The sequence below is a fragment of the Rhinolophus sinicus genome, linkage group LG06 (assembly GCF_036562045.2).
Source record: "Rhinolophus sinicus isolate RSC01 linkage group LG06, ASM3656204v1, whole genome shotgun sequence".
Lineage (NCBI taxonomy): Eukaryota > Metazoa > Chordata > Mammalia > Chiroptera > Rhinolophidae > Rhinolophus > Rhinolophus sinicus.
In genome coordinates this window covers 153,210,343-153,234,508 of record NC_133756.1, presented here as the reverse complement: position 1 = coordinate 153,234,508, position 24,166 = coordinate 153,210,343, and the positions used below count along the sequence as shown (strand labels likewise).

The 24,166-nt window shown below is 53.7% G+C and overlaps 1 protein-coding gene and 1 long non-coding RNA gene across 7 annotated transcripts in view; one reads left to right on the top strand and one right to left on the bottom strand.

Moving 5' to 3' along the window:
• DGKZ (diacylglycerol kinase zeta) overlaps window positions 1-21,226 on the bottom strand; it is a 40,950-nt gene extending 19,724 nt beyond the window's left edge. For 2 of the 6 annotated variants that reach the window (XM_019743629.2, XM_074336298.1), the window contains exon 1: window positions 11,126-11,278. In XM_019743629.2, coding sequence (XP_019599188.1) covers window positions 11,126-11,184 — 59 coding nt within the window. In that variant the 5' untranslated portion in view covers window positions 11,185-11,278. Of the gene's footprint in view, window positions 1-8,867; window positions 9,334-11,125; window positions 11,279-20,361 lie in introns of those variants that run through there. The other 4 variants (XM_019743627.2, XM_019743628.2, XM_019743626.2 and 1 more) reach the window with 3 other exon arrangements.
• The window catches only part of LOC141572267 (uncharacterized), a 59,412-nt gene continuing 54,779 nt past the window's right edge, over window positions 19,534-24,166 (top strand). Inside the window, exon 1 of the long non-coding RNA XR_012497587.1 lies at window positions 19,534-19,989. This is a non-coding gene — a long non-coding RNA (uncharacterized LOC141572267). The remainder of the gene's footprint in view (window positions 19,990-24,166) is intronic.

Here is a 24,166-nt window from a genome sequence, read left to right as displayed (position 1 = left end):
GGGCTTCTTCCACCTTGGGTAGCACACCCAAAGGCTGACCACAAGGCCCAGACTGGCTCAGACCACTTCTCTTTGTTGGGCATAAGAGTATGGCAACAGCTTTTGTTTTAACAGCTACCTTCCTCTTCTCTCCGAAGGCCCCGAAGAATGACAGCGAAGGCCCCTTTCTGGGCTGGGTGCCACTGCCACTCCATCTCTCCACAGCTTTCCTTATGAAACCTGGACAGCAGGATCTGGTGATGTGAAGTGAGGACGGTGGGCAAGGAGGGGAAAGGAGGGGCTGCCCTTAGACGCCTGGGGGCTGGTCCAGGACCAGAGCTCTGAACTTGCTGAAACATCCCATTTTTCCTTCAAGTCCTGAGTCCCTGTCTCAGGGTCTGGCTCCTGGTAGGCCCTGGAGAACTGTTTGTGGAATGAATAACTGACTCATTCTTTTAGAGCAGAAGTGTCCAAACTTTTTTCAACGTTTTTCACCAAGGGCCATATGCGGTAAAATACATAAACAGCCGGGCCACTCACTCGAGGTGAAGTACGTATTGCCTCACCTGGTTTATTTAAGTAAACTAAATATATTTTTGGAATTTGCTGCGGGCCAATTAAAAATGGATTGTGGGCCGCAGTTTGGACACCCCTGTTTTAGAGCCTCCCCTCCAAGCCATCCTCCCACTGCTACCAGAATTCATTCTAAAGCGTCTATTTACCCTTGATTGGCTCTCTATTGTCAGCTGAGCAAAATGCAAAGACCTGGGCCTCGGCTTCCTCTCCCATCTCCCTTTCGTACCTTTTATATTTTATTTGACATATAACTCACTCTGTGCCAGACTGTTCTAAGAGTTTTACAAATATTAACTCATTTAATTTTATAAAAATAGTATTATCCCATTTTACAGATGAGGAAACTGAGGCACAAGAGATAAAATAACTTGCCTGTGGTCATGCAGCTAGTAAGTGGCAGAGCTGGGATTCCAACCCAGGAGTCTGCTCCAGGTCCATGCTCTCAGCCCCTCCCCTCACTCTCGAACTCTAGCTGCTTCTGTCAAACAAGCCTGTGGGTTTGTGTCTGTGCATTTGGCACCTGATAGTCTCTCTACCTGCAATACCATTCCCCTGTTCCCTTTTACTGCTTAGTGACTGTGCCTTCATCTACTTCCTCTCATCTTTTCAGAATTGGCTCAGACATCGGCTCTGCTGGAAAGTTCTCCCCAGCCCCCTTTCCCAAAGGGTTAGCTGCTCCCACGCTCCCGGCTCTGGCCCTCTTAGTTATTCTGGGCCATCAGTGTGCTGGTTTACAAGTCTATATCCCCCACCAGACTGGGAGCCCCTGGGGGCCGTTTATTGCTGGTAATTGCATCCCCAAGGTCTAGGAACGCCAGAAGTAGTTTGAAGAGTGAATGGAGGGAAAAGTGAATGGTCCAGGCTCAGCCTCATGGATCAAGCTGAGAGGAAAGGGCTTCAGGCCGGCACAGTGACCCAGCAGCTGGCCAGCTCCTGAGGCCTTCCTGCCAGCAGCGGTGGACAAGCTGCTGGTTTGGGCTGAGCTGTGTCTCAGAGGCACACTGAAACCGATCCCTGATGGGAACGCTGATACGCCTCCCTCTGAGTCTCCCAACCCACTGCTGGGAGTGTCACAAACCCTCTGCTGGCCGCCATGTCCCTCTCCTCTTGTGACCAGTTCCTCGGGTTGCCTTCTCCTGTGTCTACAGCAGGTTCCCAGTCCCCATCTGCCACGAGCAGCATTCTCCCTCATTCCTCATACAAAATTTACTCACCCTCTGAAACTTCTGATTACGTTGCCCCCTCCTCCACCCCCTAGAAGATCTTCTCATAATCAGCTGTCAGCCCCTGGGGCTCCACCCTGCCCCCGAAGCTTCCATGCACCTCACAGGGGTTTTTTCCTGCCGCTGAGGCAGAAACTGTGACTAAAATCTCTCTGAGTGGTCTTTCCCAAGGATTTGGACTCAAAGGTCCAGACAGGTTTTGCCTCTGATCAGTTTTATGACCTCAAGCTAAGTCTCTCTTACCCTGTCTGAGCCTCAATTTCCTCATCTGATAAATGGGGGTAACCCCACTTGTCTTCCTTGTGGAAGCTTGAAAGAGAAAGCGTTTGTTCATGGTAACCAATTCCTCAGTTTACCAAAACTTTGAAGAAAGAAAACAACTCCAGCGGCCTAAAAGTGAGGACCACCAAAAATGAGCTGCAGAGCAACCTGGCAACTCCCTAAGCTGAAGCTACCCCGCCCTGTCTGTAACCCAGCACAGGTGGAGGGAACGAGCAGGGAGGTGTGCACCAGACCGGCTCTGAAGGCTTTTGCTTGCAAGGGCCAAAAACTGCCAAAAACCTAAATGGCCATCGACAGGATATGGGCAAAATAAGCTGTTGTGCAGTTACCAAAAGGAACAGTACATGGCAGTTAAAATGGGTTCACTCGAGCTGGTTTCAAGACGGTTAAATGTCCAAAATAATATGGATGGAAAAAACCTAAACTCAGGACATGTACAGTATATCATTTAAATAAAACGCAAAAACCATACAAAGTAGTACTATACGTTGTTCTGCACACATACCTATGTAGGGAAAAATTTTAAAACAGGAATGTGAATACAAACACCAGAGTCAGGACTGTGATTTCCTTTGGGGAGAGAGACCTGGGGCCTCCAGCTCTATCTAAAGCAAATACGCCATAACGGGAAGATTTGAGCAAGCTAAGTGGTGGTGTTCCATTATTCTGTAGGCTTTTCTAATTGTAAAATATTTAATGCTTTAAAACAATATCCTTTAAAACAATTTTTAAAAAAAGATTCCCAGGGGGACATTTCTCTGAGGTTGCCCTGGGTCTTCCATGGATGGCATGGAACCCCGAGTGCATTCCTCACACTGTGTCATAGGAGGAACCCCACGTCCGTGGGGCCGGAAGGAAGGTCTCCACCTAAAGGGTACCTTCCAGAGGAGGACGAGCGGGGAGCAGGTTGTGTCAGTGGTGTGTCTGTGTGGGCTGGGGAGCAGGAACCAGCTTGCCCCCTTTCACAACCACCCCCGCCTCAGGAAAATGTCAGCAAGCTGGGGAAGGGGGTGGAGAGACAGGCAAGCTGTGAACCTGAGAGATGCTGGGGCGTGGGCGAGCAGGCCCAGGCTCCCAGACAGTTATTTTGGCGTGTGCTGTGATTGGGCTCAGCCCTGCCAGGCGAGAGGCCTCTCTGTGGGAGCTCTGCCTTGGGGCTCTGCCAGGAGCGAGGGGGAGGGGGCCTCCCCCTGTCCTCAGACCTCTCACCAAGAGGTGCTGGGTCCAAATAAGGCCCAGTGTGCTGTGCTCTCCTCCTAAGCACCTCTCCCCGGGCCTGAGGCCACCCACTGGGCCCAGGGTGGTATCAGGGGCTCCTTTAAACACATCCAGCGAATCTTTTGCTCCCTGTTGTGACAGCAAGATAAAAGGTCACAGGCTTGCCCTCCCCTCCAGATGCAGCCAGGGAGCCACAGGACAACTGCTTACAACCCCAGCCTCCCTACTCAAGGGTCTCCCCAGCCGAGCCTTGCCCGCCCTGAAGTTAGGGTCCTGGTGGCAGCTCTCCCTCAGGGTCCAGGAGCAGATTGCTTCATGGATCTTACTCCACTCCTACATGATACAAAAATCTTTCACTCAACTGCGCGGAGCCCTCAAACCCCTCTCAGGCTCCACCAGCTTGGGGATGGGAAGAAAGAATGGAAGAAAAGAGTGCTAGTAAGTAGGGCAGCCTGCTGTTGTGAAAAGATCCTTGGGCTTGGGCCCCAGTGAGAGCTGTGTGATCCTGGCCCCTGAGCTCTCTGAGCCTTGGTTTCTCCTCTATAAAATGGGAATAAAACCAACTGCAAGGTTGTTGTGATTACATGTAATTGATGGATTTATAAGCTTCTGGCAACTATTAATTGCCAAAGAAAGATGAGCTGGTACATCACTCACCTGGATGCAGGGGGATGCAGGGGGGAGGGTGGGAGTGCCCATCTCAGCCTCCTCCTCCTCTCCCTGGGCCACAGAGCCCTTGGTCGAACTCAAACCTGCTCTTCGCCACCTAACCTCATCTCTGGTGTCTCAGCCAAGGAAGGAGGCAAAAAGAAACGATGGCAGAATGATAGCTCCTCAAGGGCATTTGGCCACTGCTCTGAAATGGCCTTCCAAGGCTCCGACCTGTAACCCAGCGCCAGCCAGGCCCTGGGCTGAGCAGCACAGGGGGTGGGGCTGACACAGAAGCAGCAAGGAGTGCTTGGCACCACCCAGAAGTGCACCCTGCTAATCCCACCCAGGAACAAAGCGAGCTGGTGAGCCTAGATGCAGGCACAGCGGTTCGCCCTCCTTACCCACACTGCCCCTGGCCCGGTGCTGACTGAGAGAACTGCTCAGCTGGCTGCAGCCGCCTCCGGGAGAGGCGGAGGGCAGGGTGAAAGGTGCCAGATGAGAATTTCTCAGAGAGCACAGAAGGCTTTGGGCGACCTGTGATGTGGCACAAACTGACATGACCCTGGACTTAGGGGACCAGCACTGGAGCCCCAGATAACCCCCTAGCTAGCTGTGAGACCGTGGCCCAGTCAAGGACACCCCACTGGGCCTCAGTCTTCAGGAGGAGGCGGGGTGGGGATGGGCGATGTGGAAGCTCACGCTCTACCTGCCTTCTGCCACATTCTGATTGGCTCCATCCACCCTGGCAGCCAGAGTATCAGGTAACTCACCAGTAGGAGGTGTCTATGGGTCCACCCACAGCAGGTCTTCAGTGCAAGTAGACTAGCAGGAAGAATTTCTCCTCATCTGCCCTCCCCACAATGGTGGCTGTCGCCCCCTTGTGTCGGTCGAGGATACTGCAGGGCAAGTTCCCTCAGCTTCCGGACCATGCAACTCTCTTTGGCCTTCGTCGGGGTACAGGGACCCAACCTCTGCTTCTCCTAGGATCCAGCGCAGGTCAAGCCTCAGGGCTAGGGTACCCACTCCCCTCCTCCTCTGCTTGGGTGGTGACTGGGGAATTGGAGGGCTCCAGGCAGCCAAGGGGGGCAGGCCTGTTTTTCTCTCTCTCCTCACCACCCCAGCTGCCCCGGGCCTAGGCTTTTTCTGACTAGGGTCATTCAGTCTTTCTTCTGTCCCTGCCTGGGAGGAACCCACCCTTGTGCTCTCTTTTTTGAGAGTCCTGGGTGGTTCTGCATCCTGAAATTTGATCTTTCCAGAGTGTGGCATGGAGGGAAACTGACAAGAGTTACCCATCTCCTCCTGGACCTGTGAGCCAGAGGCTCTGGTGGGTGTGTGGCAGCAGAGGGAACACTGAGAGAGGCCTACCCCAATTTTCTACCTTGGTCAGCTCCACACTGGCACAGGACGTGGTTTAGGAACAGGCCGAGTTAGGTGAACTAATGCACAGTTCAGCCCACTCAGCCCACTGACGTCCCTATTTCTTCCGAAACTGGTGGACACCCAGAGACTGTCTTGCACTCCCTTCCCTTGGCTACCCGGGCTGCTCCCAGTTTTAGCCTGAGCAAGACAAACCACTCAAAGAGGTTCCTTTTGTGCCAGATATGCCGGCACCATGGACAGGGATTCTCATCTCTGAGCACCCCTCAACACGTCCCTCCCAGTCATGGCAAAACCACCCCAAACCTGGCTGCTTCTGCTCAGGCTGCCTCGTGGGCACCCTCAGCCAGCCTGGAGTCTGGGACCGAGCTCACTTGGGGCCATATGGCGTCACCTCTAAATGGGACCTATTGTTTCAAACTTGTTCCACAGGTGCATTTCCTGACCTCCGGAAACTAATGACTTTGAGCACTAATGAGGGGCAGGGGTGGCAGAGTCAGCGTTCAGGCTCCCAGGGCTCTGCAGGCCGAGGTACCCTCTGTCTAGATGTGTAAAGTGCCAGGGAATTTCTGATGCCCCTGGAGTGCAACAAGGCCAAAGGATAAGCGAGTCTTCCCTCCACTCCTGACTGACCATTTCTTAGACCAGCAGAATCTGAATGGTAAGGACAGAGGAAAAGCCAGCCGATCTGGGGCTAGGGCAGGGTCTGTACATCCTCATCCAGGAGGGGGCGGATGGATCCCAAGCGAGGACAGGTGAGGCTGAATGGAGCTGGGGAGAATCATGACTCACCTTTGTGTCTTATGGGGCTAACAACGAGGAGAAGGCAAACTGCTCCCCAGATTCCAAGAAGGTAAAGCCAGTTGTGGGGGGCTGAGGTGGGCTTTAAGGAAAAGCCTCTTGAGGAAGATGCCAAACAGGCTGCCATTCAGAGACTGTTCTACCTGACTGGACCATCACTGCCCTTCAAGTCCACAGCAGAGTGTGCTGATTACAGAACGCTCACTGAGCCAAGACCCGGATGCAGACTTCTCAACACGGCTTCAGCAGCCACCATCAACCTATGTTATCCTCTGCTAGCCACTGTCGATTCACTCATCAGGACCCTCAGCCCCAGGGTCTGAGGTGTGCATGGGAGGGATGGGGAGCAGGGCGGGGGGAGAGAAATGCAGAGGGTGGACACCCAACAAGGTTAAGAATGAACACGGAGCCTGGGGAAAAGATGGAGGGGTGGCTTCAGCTGGAACACTGGGGACTTTCACCTGAGACTGGCAACCAGGAAAGGTGGCAGGACCAAAGAAACAGCATTAAAGGGGCAGTGCCCAGGGCAGGTGCACTGTTCCAAATGTTAGTCCCTGCTCCCTCCAATCAAAGCAAGGGGCAGGAAGGCAGCCCCAATGGCATCTGATTCTCTGAGCTCCCAGGCCTGTCAGGGGAAAGTCTTTTCCCCTATTGCCCTCTCCCTGACTCTACTGGGTTTTCCAAATATATTCATTTCTGAATGCCCCACTGCCCCAGCATAGGGTTACTACGCAAGGGACACTCCCTACGTGCTTCCAGAGATGCTGTTTGACTTTCTTCTCATTAAGCATCCTATCGGATCACTTAGCATCCCCATTACATAGTGATGTAATACTATGGTTGGCAGACTTGGTAGAACATTAGAAACACTTGGAAGCTGTAGAAAACGTCCAGCCCCACCTCCAGACCCGATGAGTCACACATGCCAAGGGTAAGATCTAGGAATCTGTACTTCCTAAAGCTCCACAGGTCATTGTGATGTTCTGTTTGGGAAGCTGGTATCGAGAAAGGGATGTGGGGTTTGGAATCAGACTAGAGTTCCAACTCCATCTCTGCCTCTTACTTGTTATGTGACTCTGCGCAAACTACTTATAGTTTTTGAGCCTGTGTTTTTCTCATCTATAAAAATGGAGAAATAACACTTGTCCTGCTTATTTAGAGAATTACGTACAGGTACTTGTTGGTTCTCTTGTTTCTTGTTCTTCCTCCTGAATGCGCCCAAGGTTCATCCCTACAGGCACAAACCTGTGCCTTTCAGAAGAGGCACAGTCACAGGTCAGAATGGCCTAACACTTGGTACCCTGTGGGCAGGGACAGGAAGCCTTTGGCGGAGCCCCTCCCTCCCCCGCTGAAGCCTGTGAACACTGGAGGCTACATCCTGCAGAGCTGAGTGTAAACTGTTCCATCTTGCAGGGCTGTGGGTGACAAAACAGCCGTACTGGAAGATTTGCTCCCTGCCCTGTTTTATATGACACTGAAGCCTGCGTGGGTCACAGAGCCTACGGAGCTCCACTTGCCAGTGTGAGGACCCAAACCCCTGGGTGTGCTTGGCAGCAGTGCAGGTGCAAAGAGCAGGGCGCTGGTTAGGGTAAGGCAAGCAGAGGGCATAGGTCAGCATCATAGAAACGCCAACCGGCAAAACAGGAGAAAAGCGCCCATGTTATTGGTGGCAAAGTCTACCTTGGGAAGGAACAAGGTAAAGCTCAGAGGGGCCAAATGCTAGGAAACCTGGGCAACTGAAGAAAAGTGAGAGGGAGGCCTTGGGCAGACTCCCAAGTGGTCAGAGTCCAGTCTGAGTTGGTTCTGGGGTCCTTAGCTGATTGGCTGGCTGCAAGCTTCTCCACCACTGGAGGGCAGGAGGCAGTCAGGAGAAAGTCCAGGGAGCCAGGTGGGGTTACTCCTGGGCTCCACCTTTCCTCACCTTACACCAGGGCTGCAGTGGCAGGAAAGCGGTTCCCAGCCAATTCAGCACACATGCCATGAGCTGCCTGCACTCAATCTTTCCACACCCTCCCCCCAGTTCCTCAGCAAGGTCCTGGTCAAAGCCCTGTCACAGGCACAAGATGGTGACATTTGGCGTGCTGGGGGAGGGGGCAAGATGAAGCCTGAAGAGTCAGCACAGATTCCAGACTGCAGCCCACACCATCCCTTTCCCAACAAGGGAAGGACTGGAAGGCGGGAGTGGGAGAGACGCCTACTGCCGAGAAGAGGCAGAGGCTGGGGTCTCCCTGCTAATTAAGAACACTGTCGGACAGGTGGCCAGGCAGCCCCAACCTTAGGGAGAGGCGTAAAATGCTGAGCGACTCATCAGTCACCAGTGCTCCGGGACAGGCATGTGTCCTGACAGTATCAGCGAGGCCATTCTGCAGATGTCATGCGGTGGTGGTAGCAACGGGGCCCCACCGAGGGGACCCTGTTCTATCAGTGCCCAGAAGGGATGAGTGACCAGTCCTGGGGCCCTACCTGCTGTTGCCAGGGGGCTGAGGTGACTCTGTCTTCCTGCTGGAGAGCTGAAAGCTGACCCTGCCTCGGTACCACAGAGGAGGTGCGCTCAGCTGCCGGTGCCAGGGAAGGACCCTCGCTCGGTACCAGTGCCGAGACGCTGGCGGGTGACCCACACGCAGAGCCAACCTCAAGACAGCCCGTACCGCCGGTGCCCGGGGGAGATCGCCACTCTGTATCAGCACCGAGGTGGCCGAGAAATGCCTCCCGGTGTCAGGCGCGGTACCCGCCCGGTGCCGCGGTGCCCGCCCCGCTCACCTGTGCCCGAAGAGCCGAAGCCCTGGGAAGCGCCGCTTGCTGAAGCGCCGCGGAGCCTTGTCCGGCTCGGGACCCGCGTCGCGTTCGGAGCCGCTGGACGAGGCGGAGGCTGACTCAGAGTCGCTGCTCCGGGCCTCGGGGCTGCCGTCCCGCGGCTCCATCCGGCCCTAGCCCCGGCCGGCGGCGGGCCCGCGGGAGACGCCCATGCCGGGCCGGCGGCTGGGGCTCAACACACCGGCTCGGCGCCGCCCGCTGCGGCCATGGCGCGCGCTCGCTCTGCCCGCCCCGCGCCGCGCGGCCCCGCGCCCCACGCCCAGGTGCCCGGGAAGCGCCCGCCACCGCTCCAGGAAGTGCCGCCAGCCGCAGCAGCAGGACCCCACATAGCTGGCCGGGCTGCTGCCTGCCCGCTGCCGAGCACGCCCCCTCGGCTGTGCGGCGGCACCGGCCCGCAGCGCCCTCTGCCGACAGCCGACCGCTCAGCAACCCGCCTCGGCTTCCTTGAGGGGACGGGACTGAGGGGCGGGGCAACCGAGGCTCCGCCTCCCCAAGCCTTGGCAGGTCCGCCTTGGACCCCACAGAATCTCCCCTGACACAGCCGCCCTGCGCACACCCAGACACATACAATATTGTCCTCCCCTTAAGCCCCCCACCAACCAATCTACCTGGTCAGTGGTGAACACCCGCGAGGGTGGCTGTCACCATTTCTCCCACAGCCACACGGAATAGACACCTTTCTCGCATACTCAGTGCCCGCTCACAGCCATTCATACAGTGACCAGCCCTTACCCCTTTGGCTCTCCCAAATCATACCCACGGGAACCAAAGTCACACAGTGCTCCCCATACACACAGAACAAAGACGCCTCTCACACAGCTACGTTCATTTATTACTCAAATGAACAGTTTCCACCCCAGCCTCTCGCACTCAGAAATATTAATATATACCAGGACCAAAATCACTCACACCAAAGTGACCCTCTCATACACCAACAAAGAACATACACGTTTCTCATATAAATTCATCTTTCCACAGCTACTCATAGTTGTTTCCAACCCTTTTGCACACAACTGACACATAGCATTTCCCCAACACAATATCCGATGAAACCTGCAGATCTCTTACACTATAGGAACCACCTGTACACCTCTTACACACTCATAAATACATACACATAAGGAGCACACTCACTCACCAACATACACAGCCACATAGAACATACATGCCTTTCTCCTATATACAAATACCCCCCCAGGACAATGGTTACACGTTGCCACATCCCTCTTGCATACACATCACCCACCAGAAATAGGCCTCTCAGACACACACAAATACACTCCAAGGGCAGCAGAATTTGTCCCCTCTAAAGATAAGGAAAGCAATTGGAACCAGGGCAGTCGCCTGTGGTGGCACAGCAAGCACTCGTGAATCAGCAGCTCGAGCAGCCTCTGATAGCCTCTGCAGGGCTGACAAAGGGAGGTCAGGAAACTGGAGAGCACGGTCTTCTCCCTCCCGAACCCTGCCACCCTGATGCCCACATCAGCTGCCCGCTGTTTCTGTTAGTGCTCCTCACTGCAAAGCCACATCCTGTGTCACCTTCACTTTCACCTTCTCCTTTGGGGTTCTGGCAGCCTGTTTTCCAGCCTTAGCCAGCCACATATAGCCAATGGTGAGGACTTTCATCTGTGGCAAGCCTGCCGTTTTGAGAAACAGCACCCAGAAGCTCAGAACCTTCTTCCAGCTTCCTTAAAGTTTTTCGTGGACTTGGAGTTCTGACCAGGGAGGTGGGGCACCAGCCCTCCAGCTAGCAGTAGGTACCAGGGTGGCCAGGGGAAAAGCAGTGAAGTCCCCAAGTGGGCCTGACACTCTTCCTGGGGTGCATGGGCTCCTTTGAGGAAGTTTTCCAATGGTTCTGACACCAAGCTCAGAGCGAGGAGCTGAAGTCCCCACTGAGTTTGCACAAGGCCTTATAGCATCCAAGGCCACATTCCTGTGTGGGCTCCTTTTCCCAGATCCCCCTGCTGTTTGTGCCCTCAGCTCTTAGCCTCCTGTGAGTTCAACCCTCCACCACACTATACCCCAATAATTCAAACATCAGAGCTCCCCTCACCCTGCCAAGAACCACTTTGCCTTTTTCTGAGCCTCTGTAGAGCTGCTGGACAATGGGTGGGTAACCCCACTTCTGCCACAATCTCCTATCCCAAATAAAAGACTCGTAGAGGGCTGGAGGCGTCCATTCCCAGGCCACCCCAAGTACCTACTGTGTCTGGGGGTTCTCGGCTGGGATCTGTGGCACGTCCCAGGAGCGGTAGCGCCACATCTGCCTCAGTGGCCCCGGCCGCTCCCCTTCTTCCGTCCCCACCGCCTCCGCGGGGCCCAGAGCTGTGGCCTCATCTCAGCCTCCCCTGGTACTGTGACCAGCCCCCAGTACGCTCATCCTGCCGGCGACTCTCTTCCTCTTTTGGCACTTCCTGACCAGGGGGCCCTGCGAGAGGCCGCTGACTGCCCCAGTAGAGGACCACAGTCCTCTTAGGCGTCTTCCGCTGGCTGGGGAAGGAGGCTGGCTGGGAAGAGGAGCTGCACAGGAGAGCAAGAGGCAGGTGAGAACAAGCCCAGTCCAGCAGCCAGGAGACAGCCCCAAGTGTCAGAGTCTGCTAGGCAGCGACCAGGCCTGCCCGGGCTGGAATCCGAACCTTGGCCCCAGCCTGGCCTTCCTCTCCACTTAACCTCTCCAATCTTCACCTCTTGGTCTAGCTGAGGTCTCCCACTGCATCACAACTATTGAGTAATGGTGGGGGAGGGGAATGTGAGCGGTGCTCAGCCCACCACACACAACTCTCTCTCCTTAACACCTCTGTGAGCATTGCACCATTTAATAAGGGTCAGGCGCGTGGGACGGTATTAGAGTGGAAAGAGGAGCAAGAATGAAGCTAGAAGATGTGGGTCATGTCCTAAGTAGGTTTCTGCCACTTACCAGCTGTATGACCTGGATCAGGTCAGAGAGGTTTACCTCGCTGAGTCACCTTAAACCTTTCTGGAATAAGGTAGGACATAAACAGATAAACCAATGAACGTGTGTGTCAGGGAGTTTTGTGAGCCTCCATTTTCATATCTGTAAAATGATAGGGGAGCAATAGTAATAATTGAGTTCATGGAGTTTCATGAGGATTAAATAAGAGGTGAAAGGGTTTATAAATGAATTAATTCAATAAATACTTATTGAGTGCCTGCTATGTATCAGACGCTGTATCAGACTGCATAGCAGTCAGGAAGGAAGCAGGGCCCTAACTCATAGAGCTTAGATTCTAGTAGGGAAGACATCTAGGAAACAAATAATTAATATATAAAATAATGTCAGGTAATGGGATGTACTATAGAGAAAAGTGGAGCCAAAATGAAGGGGAAAGAGAATGACATTAGGGTGAATCACTTAGGTAGGGGGGAATGGGAGAGCCTCTCTGAGGAGGTGATGTTTGAAAATAGACTTGAATGAATTGAGAGCAAACATTACTATCCAGGAAAACAGCATTCTAGGTGGAAGGCATGGTAAGAGCAAAGGCCCCGAGGAAGGAATATACTTCATGTGTTTGAAGAACAGCAAAAAGGTTACACTGTGTTGGACTTTGAGGCCATCATAAAGATTTGGCAAATACATAGGAAGGCATACACTTATCTTTATTATTAAGGTTGGTGGTGGGATGGAAATTGTACCTTCCTTCAGCACTCTTTAATCACACTGCTCTATAATTAGTTTTTTTGTGTTGTTTTGTTTTTAGCTCTCTATATTTGTTACCCCAGGAAAGCTGTAAATTTCTTGAGGACAGAAATGGTGTCAGTTCAGTTCAATAAACATTTACGCTGCAGAACCTGCAGACACAGGAATACGCACGATGCCATCCCTGCCCTTAGAAACCTCCACCTGGGGCTGTAATCACCTTTGTGTCCCTCATGACTGGAACATAATGTTTCCCAATAAATATGTGTTTAATAAATCATGCCATGCTAGGAATGATTAGTACTCAGTAATAATAAAACAATAGCTAATATTTCTTGGATACTTCTGTGCCAGAAATCTTTGGATCCTTGTAATGACTCTGAAGTAGATCCTATTATTTTCCTTTTTCATATGGGGAACTAAGGTATAGAACTGCTATGCTCATTTATCCAAGGTCACCCAGCTGGTAAGTGATGAAAGTAAGAATCTGTGCCCTTAAATAAGACATCCCAGTACTCCTCTAGGGTTGGGGACATGGCCAGGTTATGCCCCTGAGCCTTGGCACCTCCTTTTCCATCAGCTTTCCCTCCAACCTATCATCTCTGAACCCCTCAAGGCAGGTCCTGTATGCTGTGGCCCATCAGAAGTTCTGCCAGCCAAGCCAAGGATTCTTCTAGAAGGAGGCTGCTGCAGGGCCCTGTGCTCCTCTCCCAGGGATTCTGCAAGCAGTCTGAGCAGTTAAACAGAGGAAATGGGGCTGGGCTTGTTTTCCATCAGAGGCTTCTGGCAGCCCTGGAGCAGCAGAGAGCAGGAAATGTGGCTCCTGGAGGGGAAGTGGGGCAGGCTGGAGGCTCTGACAAGCACAGCAGTCCTGACTGTGGGACCAGGGTTCCCTTGGGCTTGTACTCCTTGAAGCTGTCAATATTTTCCAGGTGGGGTGGGGAGGACAAGGCTAGAAGGGACAGGTGCGTGGGGCTGGGGAGGATGCCCTTGGCAGTTCCTAGGACAACATGTGCCAGCACTGGGGAGCTGGGGACCCCTCAGAATCCACACAGATACACACAGGAAGAGGAATCTGGGTAAGAAAATTATTCTGGGCTTTGCTGAGGCCCCAGAGGGTGACGTGTTCTACTTTCTGTGGCCTGGATGAGCCAGTGGGAGCTGGGGAAAAGAAATGTACCAGGGCACCAAACACTCAACCCACGATCTGGACAGCCTCTGCTCCCAAAACCAGCCAAGCCAGCCTCCTTGGCCTGACCTTCTAGGCTCCTTATGTTCTGGTTTCTTCCTTTCTTGCCTCTTTGCCCAGGCTTTCCCTGCAGAGATTTTCTCTCAGCTCACACCAGGCTGGTGCTTGCCTCACAGTAGGTGCTCAATAAACATTTCTTCCCTCTTTTTTCACACTTCCTTTAATGTGCGCCCTCACCCCTGCTATTCCATTCTGCCTATGGTGCTATCCTGGCCCTGTCTGCCCGTAATGTTTGGCCAATGTAAATCTCCATCTTTCAAAACCCCAGCCCAAAAAACAAAAGCGGGAAGGTGGAAAGAGGCCCAGACTAGAGTCCAATGGTTCAGATTTCAGCCCTTGCTGTGTGACTCTGGGCAAGTCACTTCACATCTCTGGGTTGGATGATGAACCAGATAATTTCTAAAATCTCATTTAGCTCTCACAGTTTCATTTGAATCACCTTCCTGGATCTGGAGGTTTTCACTCATTTATTCGCTTGACAAATATCTTATACATACCCACTAAGTGTCAAATGCTGCCCCAGAGCCAGCACTCCCACCATATTGATTTATCTATGACACTTTTGTTCCCAACAATATTCCTATATCATGTGCCCTTCTGAGTACATTAGTTTTGTCTCCTTACAGGATTCTTGAACCCTATATTGCTCCCAGCTCCGTGCTGGGTGCAAGTATGTGCTCAGTAACTTCCTATGGAAGTTGAAATGAGCTGAATACGGGTTTCCCATAAGCTGAGCAGAGGGAGGGGAACTGGCTTCCTGTTTGCTTGAGTGGCTGCGGTGAGGCATGCAGGATTTTTTGAATCCAAGTCCCTCCCTCGTAGCTAAGTCTGTGATCCAGGTAGCTGCTGAACTACCTGGCAACCCAGAGCCCAAGAGCACCTGCTAATCGCTGGCCCTGCCCAGGTGCTAGGCCTCTGTCCCCACAGAGGTGACAGAGGTACCTGCAGGTGCCACTGGCTATTGACAGATGGAAATTTGATTAGGCTCCTTCCAGCAGCCTCATTAAAGTCAGGAGCAGGAAGAAATTGGAGGAAAGGCTGGTGACTCTCTCCCACTGGGGCAAGAGAGCTGTGGGAGCTCAGCAGTCAAAGGTGGTCCCTCAAACCATGATTTCCCTTGGAAATTGTCCTTTGGCACTTCCCGGGTCCCCAGGCTGAAGGTGAGAGGAGCCTGGGGGGCTCTCCCCTCACTCTGCATTAGCCAGATCTGCCCTAAAGAGCTTTCTTTTGTTTCCAGCTTGGACTTAGCACCAAGCCCCCAGGGCAGAATAAACAGGCCTCCTGCCCTCCAAACCTCTCACTTGTATCTGTTGGCTCATAAGCCAGGACTGCATGCACAACCACCTTTCAGCTGCCACACCCTCTGTCCTTTTGTCCCTCCCTGGAATATGTGCACTTAGTACGGAGCCAAAAGAAAACATCCATTAAGGATGAAAAGTCCAGGCCCTGGGAAACCTAACAAAGTGAAAAGGCTTTGGAGTGAAAACTAATTGAGCTGGATCCCCGCTCTATCCATTATTGGCTGTGTGACCTTAGCAAATTGCTTACCTTCTCTGAGGCTAAGTTTCTCATCTGTAAAATGCTGCCCAATGGCCCCCATATCCCCACCTATCCTATGCACCCTACTTAGTCTTCCTTCCCCAAATATCTGTAGGCCAAGGGCACTAGTCAAGCACAGTGGAGCCCAGCAGAAGCCATATTTAGTCCCAATGCCTTCCCAACCCTCTTTGTGTATCTTTGAAGAGAGGTCTTCTTCAGTCCGTGCTAACCCTTGTCTTTGGGACCTGGACTCTTGGGGGGGCCTCTCTGAATGCTCTGCCCTGAAACTGCACCGACTAAGGCAAAAGTAAGACTCCAACCCCAGCTTCCGGTTGCCTGGTCCATGGGTTGAATTCTCAGAAGCACAATAGAGAAGAATCTGTTCAAATGCCTCTGGTTTAACTGATCCTCCCAGCTCCTCTTGAAATGCCCATATGGCTTGTGTCCGCCCTGGTGCAGGTGGTGGGCAGCACGAGCTGCTGGGGGCATGTCCCAAGCACCCTGTGTCAAAATCGGGTGGATAAGACCCTGTCTCTGGGATGCCAAGCCCTGTCCTGCTGACTTCAGGATGAGCCCGGCCCCACTTCCGGGCACTGTCTTCCTTGGCCTTTGACTCACTTGTCAGTAAGAACCTCAGGTCCCTGTGGGGGCAGGAGTTCCGGGCTGGGCCCGGGTCCCGCCCTTCCCAAAGGAAGAAAAATGGATAGAACCCCCAGCTTCCCGCTTCTGCTGGCAGCGGGCCCCCTCCTCCAGCTCCAGCTCAGCTTTCTGCCCCTGGTTTTTGCATTTTTAATTCAGGACAGAATGTGATCTCTTGCAGCTCCTTGCTTTATCCTGTTGCTATTTAAATTACAAATCGGCCCCATCTCCCTGTCACTCTTGGGTTATTTTTAGCTTCTGGTAAATAGCAGCAGGGAGAGTTGGATCAGGTGCCCCTCCCTGGAGGAGCTGTGTACCCGCCGCTGTATGCCTGCAGCAGGGGGCACTCTCCCCAGCCAGTTGTCACCCCCAGTCGCTTCCCCTCGGCCCTCCTGTGGGGGTGGAGGGGAGAGAGGGACGACTGCAGGCTGGGACTTGCACACAGGCTCAGCCCATGCTCTTAGTCTCTGTTAATCTCTGCCACCCCCAGGTCTCACCGTCATCCATTGCTCAGGGCTAATCTCCTTCAGGGGCCTTCCTGGACCCCCAAACCCACAAGGAGGTCCAGCTCTCAGGGGCAAAAGATTTTCTAACTTGTGTCTCAGCCCGACTATGAGTCAGGAATTTTACATCACTTATCTGCCTTACTCTCCTCAGCCACACTCTTGTGCAGGTATTATTGTCCCCATTTGCCATATGAGGAAACAGGTCAGAGGTGAAAGTGACTTAGCCAGCCAGGAAGGGGCAGGGCTGGAATTGGAACCCAGGTCTCTCTGACCCTGATGCCAGCACTGCATGTGTGTTGTACAGTCTCTGTCTCTGTGGAATGCATGTGTCCTTTGCCCGCTGCCCAGGTTGACTCCCAAGGCCCACTGTCAGCTGTCTTTCCCATGTGTTTGTCCTACCCCTCTGCTGGATAGGGGGCTGGCAAACCAGGCCCCATGGGCCACATCCAGCCTGCTGCCTGTTTTTGTAGGGCTGTGAGCTAAGAATGGTTTTTACAATTTTAAATCGTTGGAAAAAAGCAAAAGAATAATATTTGTGACAGTGGAATGATATGAAATTTAAAGTTCAGCGTCTATAAATAAAGTTTTGCTGGAACCCAGCCATGCTCATTCGTTAGCATATTTGTCCAATGGCAGAGGAGAGTGACAGAGAGCATGTCACCTGCAAAGCCTAACGTCTGGCCTTGTACTGAATCATACTTTTGTCAAGGAAAGGGACCATGTCCCATACTTCCATGTCATGCAGTGCCTGGCCCAGGGCCAGAACGCCAGACAGAGGAGCTGGGCCTCCTTCAATGCCTTGCTGGAGTTACAACAGCACCCAACACAGGGAAGCCCCCTTCCAATCACACCCCAATGTTTTCAGCTCACATTTTATTCCCCCCACCCCCTTCAGCTTCTTCACAGGTGAAACTGGTGGTTTCCAAATCTGCTTGACTATCAAAATTACCTGGGAGAGGTTTTTAAAGTTGAGATGCCCAGGCCCAACCCTAGACTCCCTAATGTCAGGATTCCAGGGATAGGGCTTTAGAAATGATTTTAAAAGAGATTCCCCCCCGCCAGGTGATCTAAGGGCTCAGAGAGCTATTTGGGAACCACTGGACTGAGCTCCAGAGGTCCAAGCTCTGCATCTTGTGACTGGTCCTTTCAGACCAAACCCAGTGTCCCCTGTACCCCTCTGGCTTTTCCAGGCTGGACACTACTCTCCAATGGTCTTTTGAGCCCAATCCTGATAGTTTAGAACTTCCTCAAATGTATGGGACATACCTTTACCTCACACCCAGATGCTGACACAAGATGTACCCCACACCCCAACACCCCCGAGTTCTACTGGCACAGACCTGCTATCTCTCCATCCACGTAAAGCAGATGCCAGGGCTGCTCCCAGCCCACACTGGGGCTGTGGGGTGAAGGAAACCTATTTTCCAGAAACCCCCACATTCCTACTGTCCTTCTGAAAGCCCCCGTCTTCACCTACGTCAGAGGCAGCCAGGCCTCAATCCTGCTTCTGCTTCCATCCCTCGCCTTCAAAATTTTTTTGCCCCCGCATTTCTGTCCAAAAGCCCTTTCTCTCTGTGAAGGGCTTTCAATTGCTTTTCTTAGAAACTCCTTACAGCAGGGTGGGAGGTTTAGCTGTGAGCCAGAGTGGCATGGAACTGTGGCAAGTGGAGGATGTGAAAAGGGCCTGAGCTCTTGCCAGCCCTGGGAGGCCTGTGCAAAGAAGAGCTTGCATCAGTCATCAGGCCACTCAGAAATGCAGGCTCAGGGGAGGGCTTAGCCAGAAAGCACGGCTTTTTCCACTGGGGTCCCCTGGGCCTGGAAAGGTTTTTGAGGGCCCAGGGCTGCTTTCTTTTTCACAGGGCTTCCTCTGCCCTCTCCCCAATGGGTCTCCTTGACTTGATGCCTTGTCCAACTCTGGTCCTAAGACTGGGCTCTTGGCCTAACCCTGGTGTGAGGAGGTACCTTGCCTGATCTGTCCAGGGCTGACTGCTGGAGCCCACCCTGGTGCTATCTTCTGCAGCCTTCACACGGGGGACCCGGAGGTCTCCTGATCCCTTCACAGCCACAGAGGAGCCATAGCTTAGTTGCCTTGCATCCTGAATGGCCATGGAGGGGCCTCCATTCAGGAACCACCCTAGGAGAATCCCAGCCCTTACAGCTGCCTCCGTGTGTGTGTGTGTGTGTGTGTGTGTGTGTGTGTGTGTGTGTGTGTGTAGCCTCTTCCATTTCAGACCTTTAATTTTTCTATGCTTCCTGTTCTCTAAGCCTGTACTCCACTCTGGCCTCCTTTCCAGCTCCAGATGCTGTTTGTCCTTGATCCACAGCCAAGGAAAATCCTGGGGTCACCCACTTATGTTACAGGTGAAAAACTGAGACCCAGAGAAATATTGTCTACCTCAAGGACACACAGCAAATCACTGGCAGAAAAGAGAATTCAAGCCAGCTCTCCTGATTCCCAAACTACTATTTTTTCTAGGATTCTACATTCTATGGCACTCCCACCTCCTCTTCCCTCCTCAGTCACCTCTGCACTCTCTCTTCTCCCAGGGGACTTTCAAGGGCTCTTCTATCTCCAGCCAGAAGGCATGGGATAGATAATGCCCTCCTTTTAGCATGGCGTTCTGGAAGAACTTGGTAGTGGAGCCCAGTGTACCCCTGATTCCTTATATACCCCCGAAGGTAGGACCCATGGGAACCTAACCCACTCCCCATTTATTCTGAGCATCTGACTTCATCATGGTGGAGAAGTCTCTCCCCTTCACCATCCTCCCGTAAGTGATGGAGGCCTGATGGCTTCATAGCTATTAAGAAAATTGAGGCCCTTGGAACTCCCAGGGCTGGGCCGGTTTTATGAAACACCTTCCCAGAAGACCTTGGGAGAAGCAGGACAGCCTCAGACACACCCCTAGTCCTCATGGTTATAAACAGACAGAAAAGTTGTCCTCTCTAACCAGGCTGATGGCTTCAAGAACTGCAGATGCCTCAGTGTCCCTGCTGGACCCTCCAAAGGAGGTGACTCTGGGCCAGGGGCTTTACAGGGGCAGCAAGTCTAAGTTGAGGCTGAGGTCTGGGAGAGGAGGAGGAAGGTATGGCTGCCTCCGCCCTGCCTCCAACCCCTTCACAGATTCCCTCTCTGTGTAACTTACCCACACTTGTTTGAGGGGCAGCCCTCCCATCTCAGGTCAGCAAGTGGTTTGTTGGGCCCACTCCAGGGAAGCCCTAGGCAGAGGTGGCAGGACTAAGGAGGCTGGGAATCTTTCACAAGCAGAAGATGGTTTAATTAAGACGATGCCAGGTGGGGGTGTGAGGTTGTCTGCCACCAAGGAGGCCAGTGAGGGCCTGCTGGGGCAAAGATGTCCAACAGTGGATTCCTTCCCTATCACTAGCCAGCAGGGTCTCAACGGTGGTGGCAAGGAGCATCTCAGTCCCTTCCACAAGCCAGTGTCTGGCACAGGGGCAGCCCATAAGAAAGCTCAGGTAAGGCTTATTGAATGAAAAGGGAGTCCCTCTTTCCTCCAGGAGGACCAGGTGTCTCCTAGCTCTCCCCGGCAGGTTGAGGTTTGTTAAGGATCATGTCTTGGTTACATCTCCCCTCACTGCCCAGTGCAGTATCTGGCACCCAGTTGGCATCAGTAATTCCACGTTGAATGAATGAATAGGGCTTTCACGGTTCATATAGGGAAGGGGTCCCAGAAGCTCGCCCTCTCCCACGCACACGGAGGGCAGAGACGCCTTGGTAGTCATTTCTGAATCCCCAGCATCAGACAAACAGCAGGCACTTAATGAATGTCGATTGAAAAGGGGGGTGGTCCCAGGCTCTGCCCTCCCCGCGGTGCCCATTCTCCTTACCTGTAAGACACCTGCTTTCGTAGGTGCATCTGGCGGAACCGCTCTTCCACCGGGGGCCCAGCAGCCATGCCCCAGGGTCCCTCGGACCAGGGCTGCGCGACCTCGGCCTCCTCCCCCCGCCTGCAGCGTCGCCGCACCACCTCCTCGGCTGCCCGGCCGCAGCCAGCCCCGTCCCTGCTGGGCCCTCCGCCGCCCGACCCCTCCGCCATCCTGTAGCTGCCTTCTTCCCGCGGCTCCTGCGGCCTTTCGGGGTTCCTGCTAAAGTTCAGTCTCCCTTCCTCTTGGGCCCAGGGACGCGAGGCAGGGAGGGAGGGGAGCGCCGGGTCCCGCACTTCCCTCTCGACGCCGGGGCTCAGACGACAGGAGCAATGAGACGCTGGGCGCTGCGCCTGGGAAAAGCGGCTGGGATCCTCCCGCGCCCTGGGGTGTTCTCGGTGGGCGTCGGGGTGCTGCGTCGTGCTTGTTGGGGCGCCCCCCGGACGGCTGGAACCGGAGCCGGAGCGGAGCAGGAGCCGGGGTGGCGACCGCGCTCCTGCATTCGCTGCCGCTGTTGCGCAGCCGAGTGTCACCTTAGAGACACCTGCCAGCCTGCGGGGTCCAGAAGGAGGGCGCCTCCCCACCCGGCCAGCTCGGTTCCGGGCACTGAAGGAGCGAGCCCGGCACAGCAGGCGGGGGGCTAGAAAACTGCCCCCGGCGCGAGGCCGGGGGTGTGGGGCTCCCGCCCGAGCCCCCCCCCGCCCCCACTCCCGCTATTCCGCCGCTCAGCAGCTGCCAATCATGTCCCGTCTGTCACTCAACGGCTGTGATACTCCCCCACCACACACTCTCGTCCCGCGCTTTCCGGCCTCGGCATTCGCATCAGCAACGGGCAGGTGGAGGGGGAGGCGCGGGGCCGGTGACAGGAGCCAGCTTTAACCCCGTCGGCGCCGAGGGAACTTAGAGGCCCCAATTAGATTTGGCTAAAGGGCACAGGAAGGGGAAGATACTCAGGGACGCCTTGAATTTGGGGATGGACCTGATTGCTGGTAGCACTGCCAAGAGCTCTTCTGGACCCTGCCGGCAGAAGGACCCAGCTGGAGGTGGGTGTGGGATGGAAAACTTCCTGACCCTGGAGTCCTTAAGCCTCCTCAAGGCCTGGCGGCTTCCTATGACCGGCCGCCGCTGAGGCTCCTGGGCCAGGGTCTCCCAGAGATTGAATCAGCCTCCTGCGTCAGGAGACGATGATGAGAGTCCATCTTGGACTTCTTCCTTTCCCCCCTCCAAATCCCATGGTTCCTCCTTGTGTCATCTCCTTGTCCTTGGGGGTGTTCATCACTTGACCTTTACATCTGAACAAGGGTGGGACTTTGGTTAATTTCTCAGATCTAAGGCCTCCTGTTCACTGCCTCAGACTCATCTTTCTGAAGTTGACCTTGGACTACTCTCCCCCTGCAGATGGCTCCCCCTTGCCTGTACTTTAGCCCAGCATTCAAGGCCTACCTTGGTCTTCCCACACCCTATTCTCTGGTTCCATCCATTTCCTTCTACTCATCTGTGCCCCCTTATTCTGGGAACTGGCATCAGGCCTGTACAGCATTGTTCAGGCTGTCCCCTTCATCTGAAATCTCCTTCTGTTGACGTACTTCCAGTTCTGAGGCTCCACTCAAATACCTCCTTCTCTTCCAGGAAATCTCCCTGGATGGCTCTAGTTGAAAGACTCTCTTCTTCCTCCCAACCCCCTTGCCCTCAGCATCAGATGTCTAGTCAAGCCTATGTCTTCTCTTTCCCTATTCACTCAGCCCAGGAAAGTGGGAGGGACCAGACTCACCGAGGTAGAGAATGGGCTGCAAAGGGGGACAGCTGTGCCGCTCATGGCTCCTCTGACTCTCATCAGCCCTACAGTGGCTGTCCTGCTCTGTGCCATTGCCTGGAATTGTCGCCCTTCTCTGTCCCACCTATGGAAATCCTGTCCATTGTCAAGGCCTATCTCAAGTGCCACATCCCCCATGAACCCCTCCCTGATGCTCACTGCAGATGCTGTCTCCCTCCTTCAGCCCCATAACTATTTCCTGGGCCTCTCTCCGGGCACTCCCCCTCACACTCTAACAATAACTAACATTTCATTTGATTCTCACCACAACCATTTCCTCCATGTTACAGATGAGGATACTGAAATGTCATTCAAGTGATTTATTTGCTTAAGATGGCTCAGGTGGTGAGTGGTGGAGCCAGGATTTAAAGCCAAGTCTTCTGGCCCCAGAACTCATGCTATTTCCCATTCCCCCATGCTGGCTGCCACACAGTCACAACCTTGAATTTTCTTGTTTCCCTCATCTGTAAGCTCCCAAAGGGCAGGAAGGGGCCTGCTTCAGCTCTGCCTCCCACCTCTCTCTGCGTCTAGCAATCCCATTGTGGCTAAATAGAATTGCATTAAACTTCTGGACCACAGGGGAGCTTCTTCCCTAAAGCCAAGTTCTAAAGATGCCCTGATACTGGAGGAGGAGGGGCAGGGCCCTCTGGCACCCTGCCTTCTAATTGTGGCCCATCGGTTCGCCCTTGGGATTTCTAATTTCTAAGCAGCCTGGCCCAAGGTAGCCTCCTACACCATGAATTATGATAGTGCTGGCTAGGTTTGACATTCCTTCACCAGCTGCCTAGCTGCTGGGTTTCCAGGTTGGTGTTTTGTTCAGCTCTTTCCTGCTGAGCACTCCCCACTCAATCCTTTTAAAAGCGAAGCTTCTCTCCTCTGTCCTCATACCTCCCCCACTTAAGACCAGCTGCTCACTGCATTATTGTTTATCTGTGGCTCTGCCCTTTCCCAAGAATCCAAGGAGAAAATGAAGGCCCCCTCCCCTGACCAGCCTGACCAGCTTCTGCAGCCTCTCCCAGTGGCAGCTTGCTCCTCTGAACATCTCCAGCCTGTCAGCTGTGCTCAGAAAATAATTGCCAATGCCTTTTGAGTGTTTACTGCCTAACTGACCTTGTGCTAAGAGCTTTACGTGCAAGCTTTCAGTTACCCCTCACAGCAGCTTTATGAGGGTGGGTACTATTTTTCAGATTAGGACACTGAGGCTTCGAGAAGTTAGGTAATGTGCTAAGGTCACACTGAAATGCAACGCAGATGTCAGTGCCCACGCTCTTAACTGCCACTCTGATGACAAAGCAACTCAGGCTCCTTTGGAGGTGAGTTCCCAGCCTATCTCCTTCCCCCATTCCCCCAGTAGGTCACCTGTTACTTACAGCAGGTGCCAATTTGGCTTCTGGAATTGGAACTTTGCCCTGGCCCATCCCAGCTCAAGGTATTGCCCACAGCCGCTATCCTGGCTTCCAGAGTTTTGGTTTCCAGGTGTAACAAAGGGTTTATTGTGGCAATCTGAGCAGGATGACTGGCATCGTGAAAGCCATCGTGTGTGTGTGTGTGTGTGTGTGTGTGTGTGTGACAAAGCCTGCTGCCAGGGCTGATAATAGAGTGCAGAGGCTGTAGTTCCATCACTGGGGATGCATGGGGGGTGCGCCCCTCAGGGGCAGTGACACATGGCCCTGAGGAGGTGGTATGTCAACAGGTGGCTTGTGTGAGTGGATTAACCTTGCATCCTAACATAGGTGGGTCAGACTGCTTTGGATGGACAGGCATAGGGTGGTGATCACAGATGAACACACTTTGACTGGCTTGCCAAATCCTGGGCTCGCTAGGGTAGTTGCTCCAGGAAGCCCCAATGTTCTTGGACCAGGTGCAAGAATACAAAACTGAGTTAGGGGGAAGGACATCTGGGGGAGAAAGGAAAGAGTGCTGGAGGGTGATCTGGAGAGCTGGAGGGGCAGCATG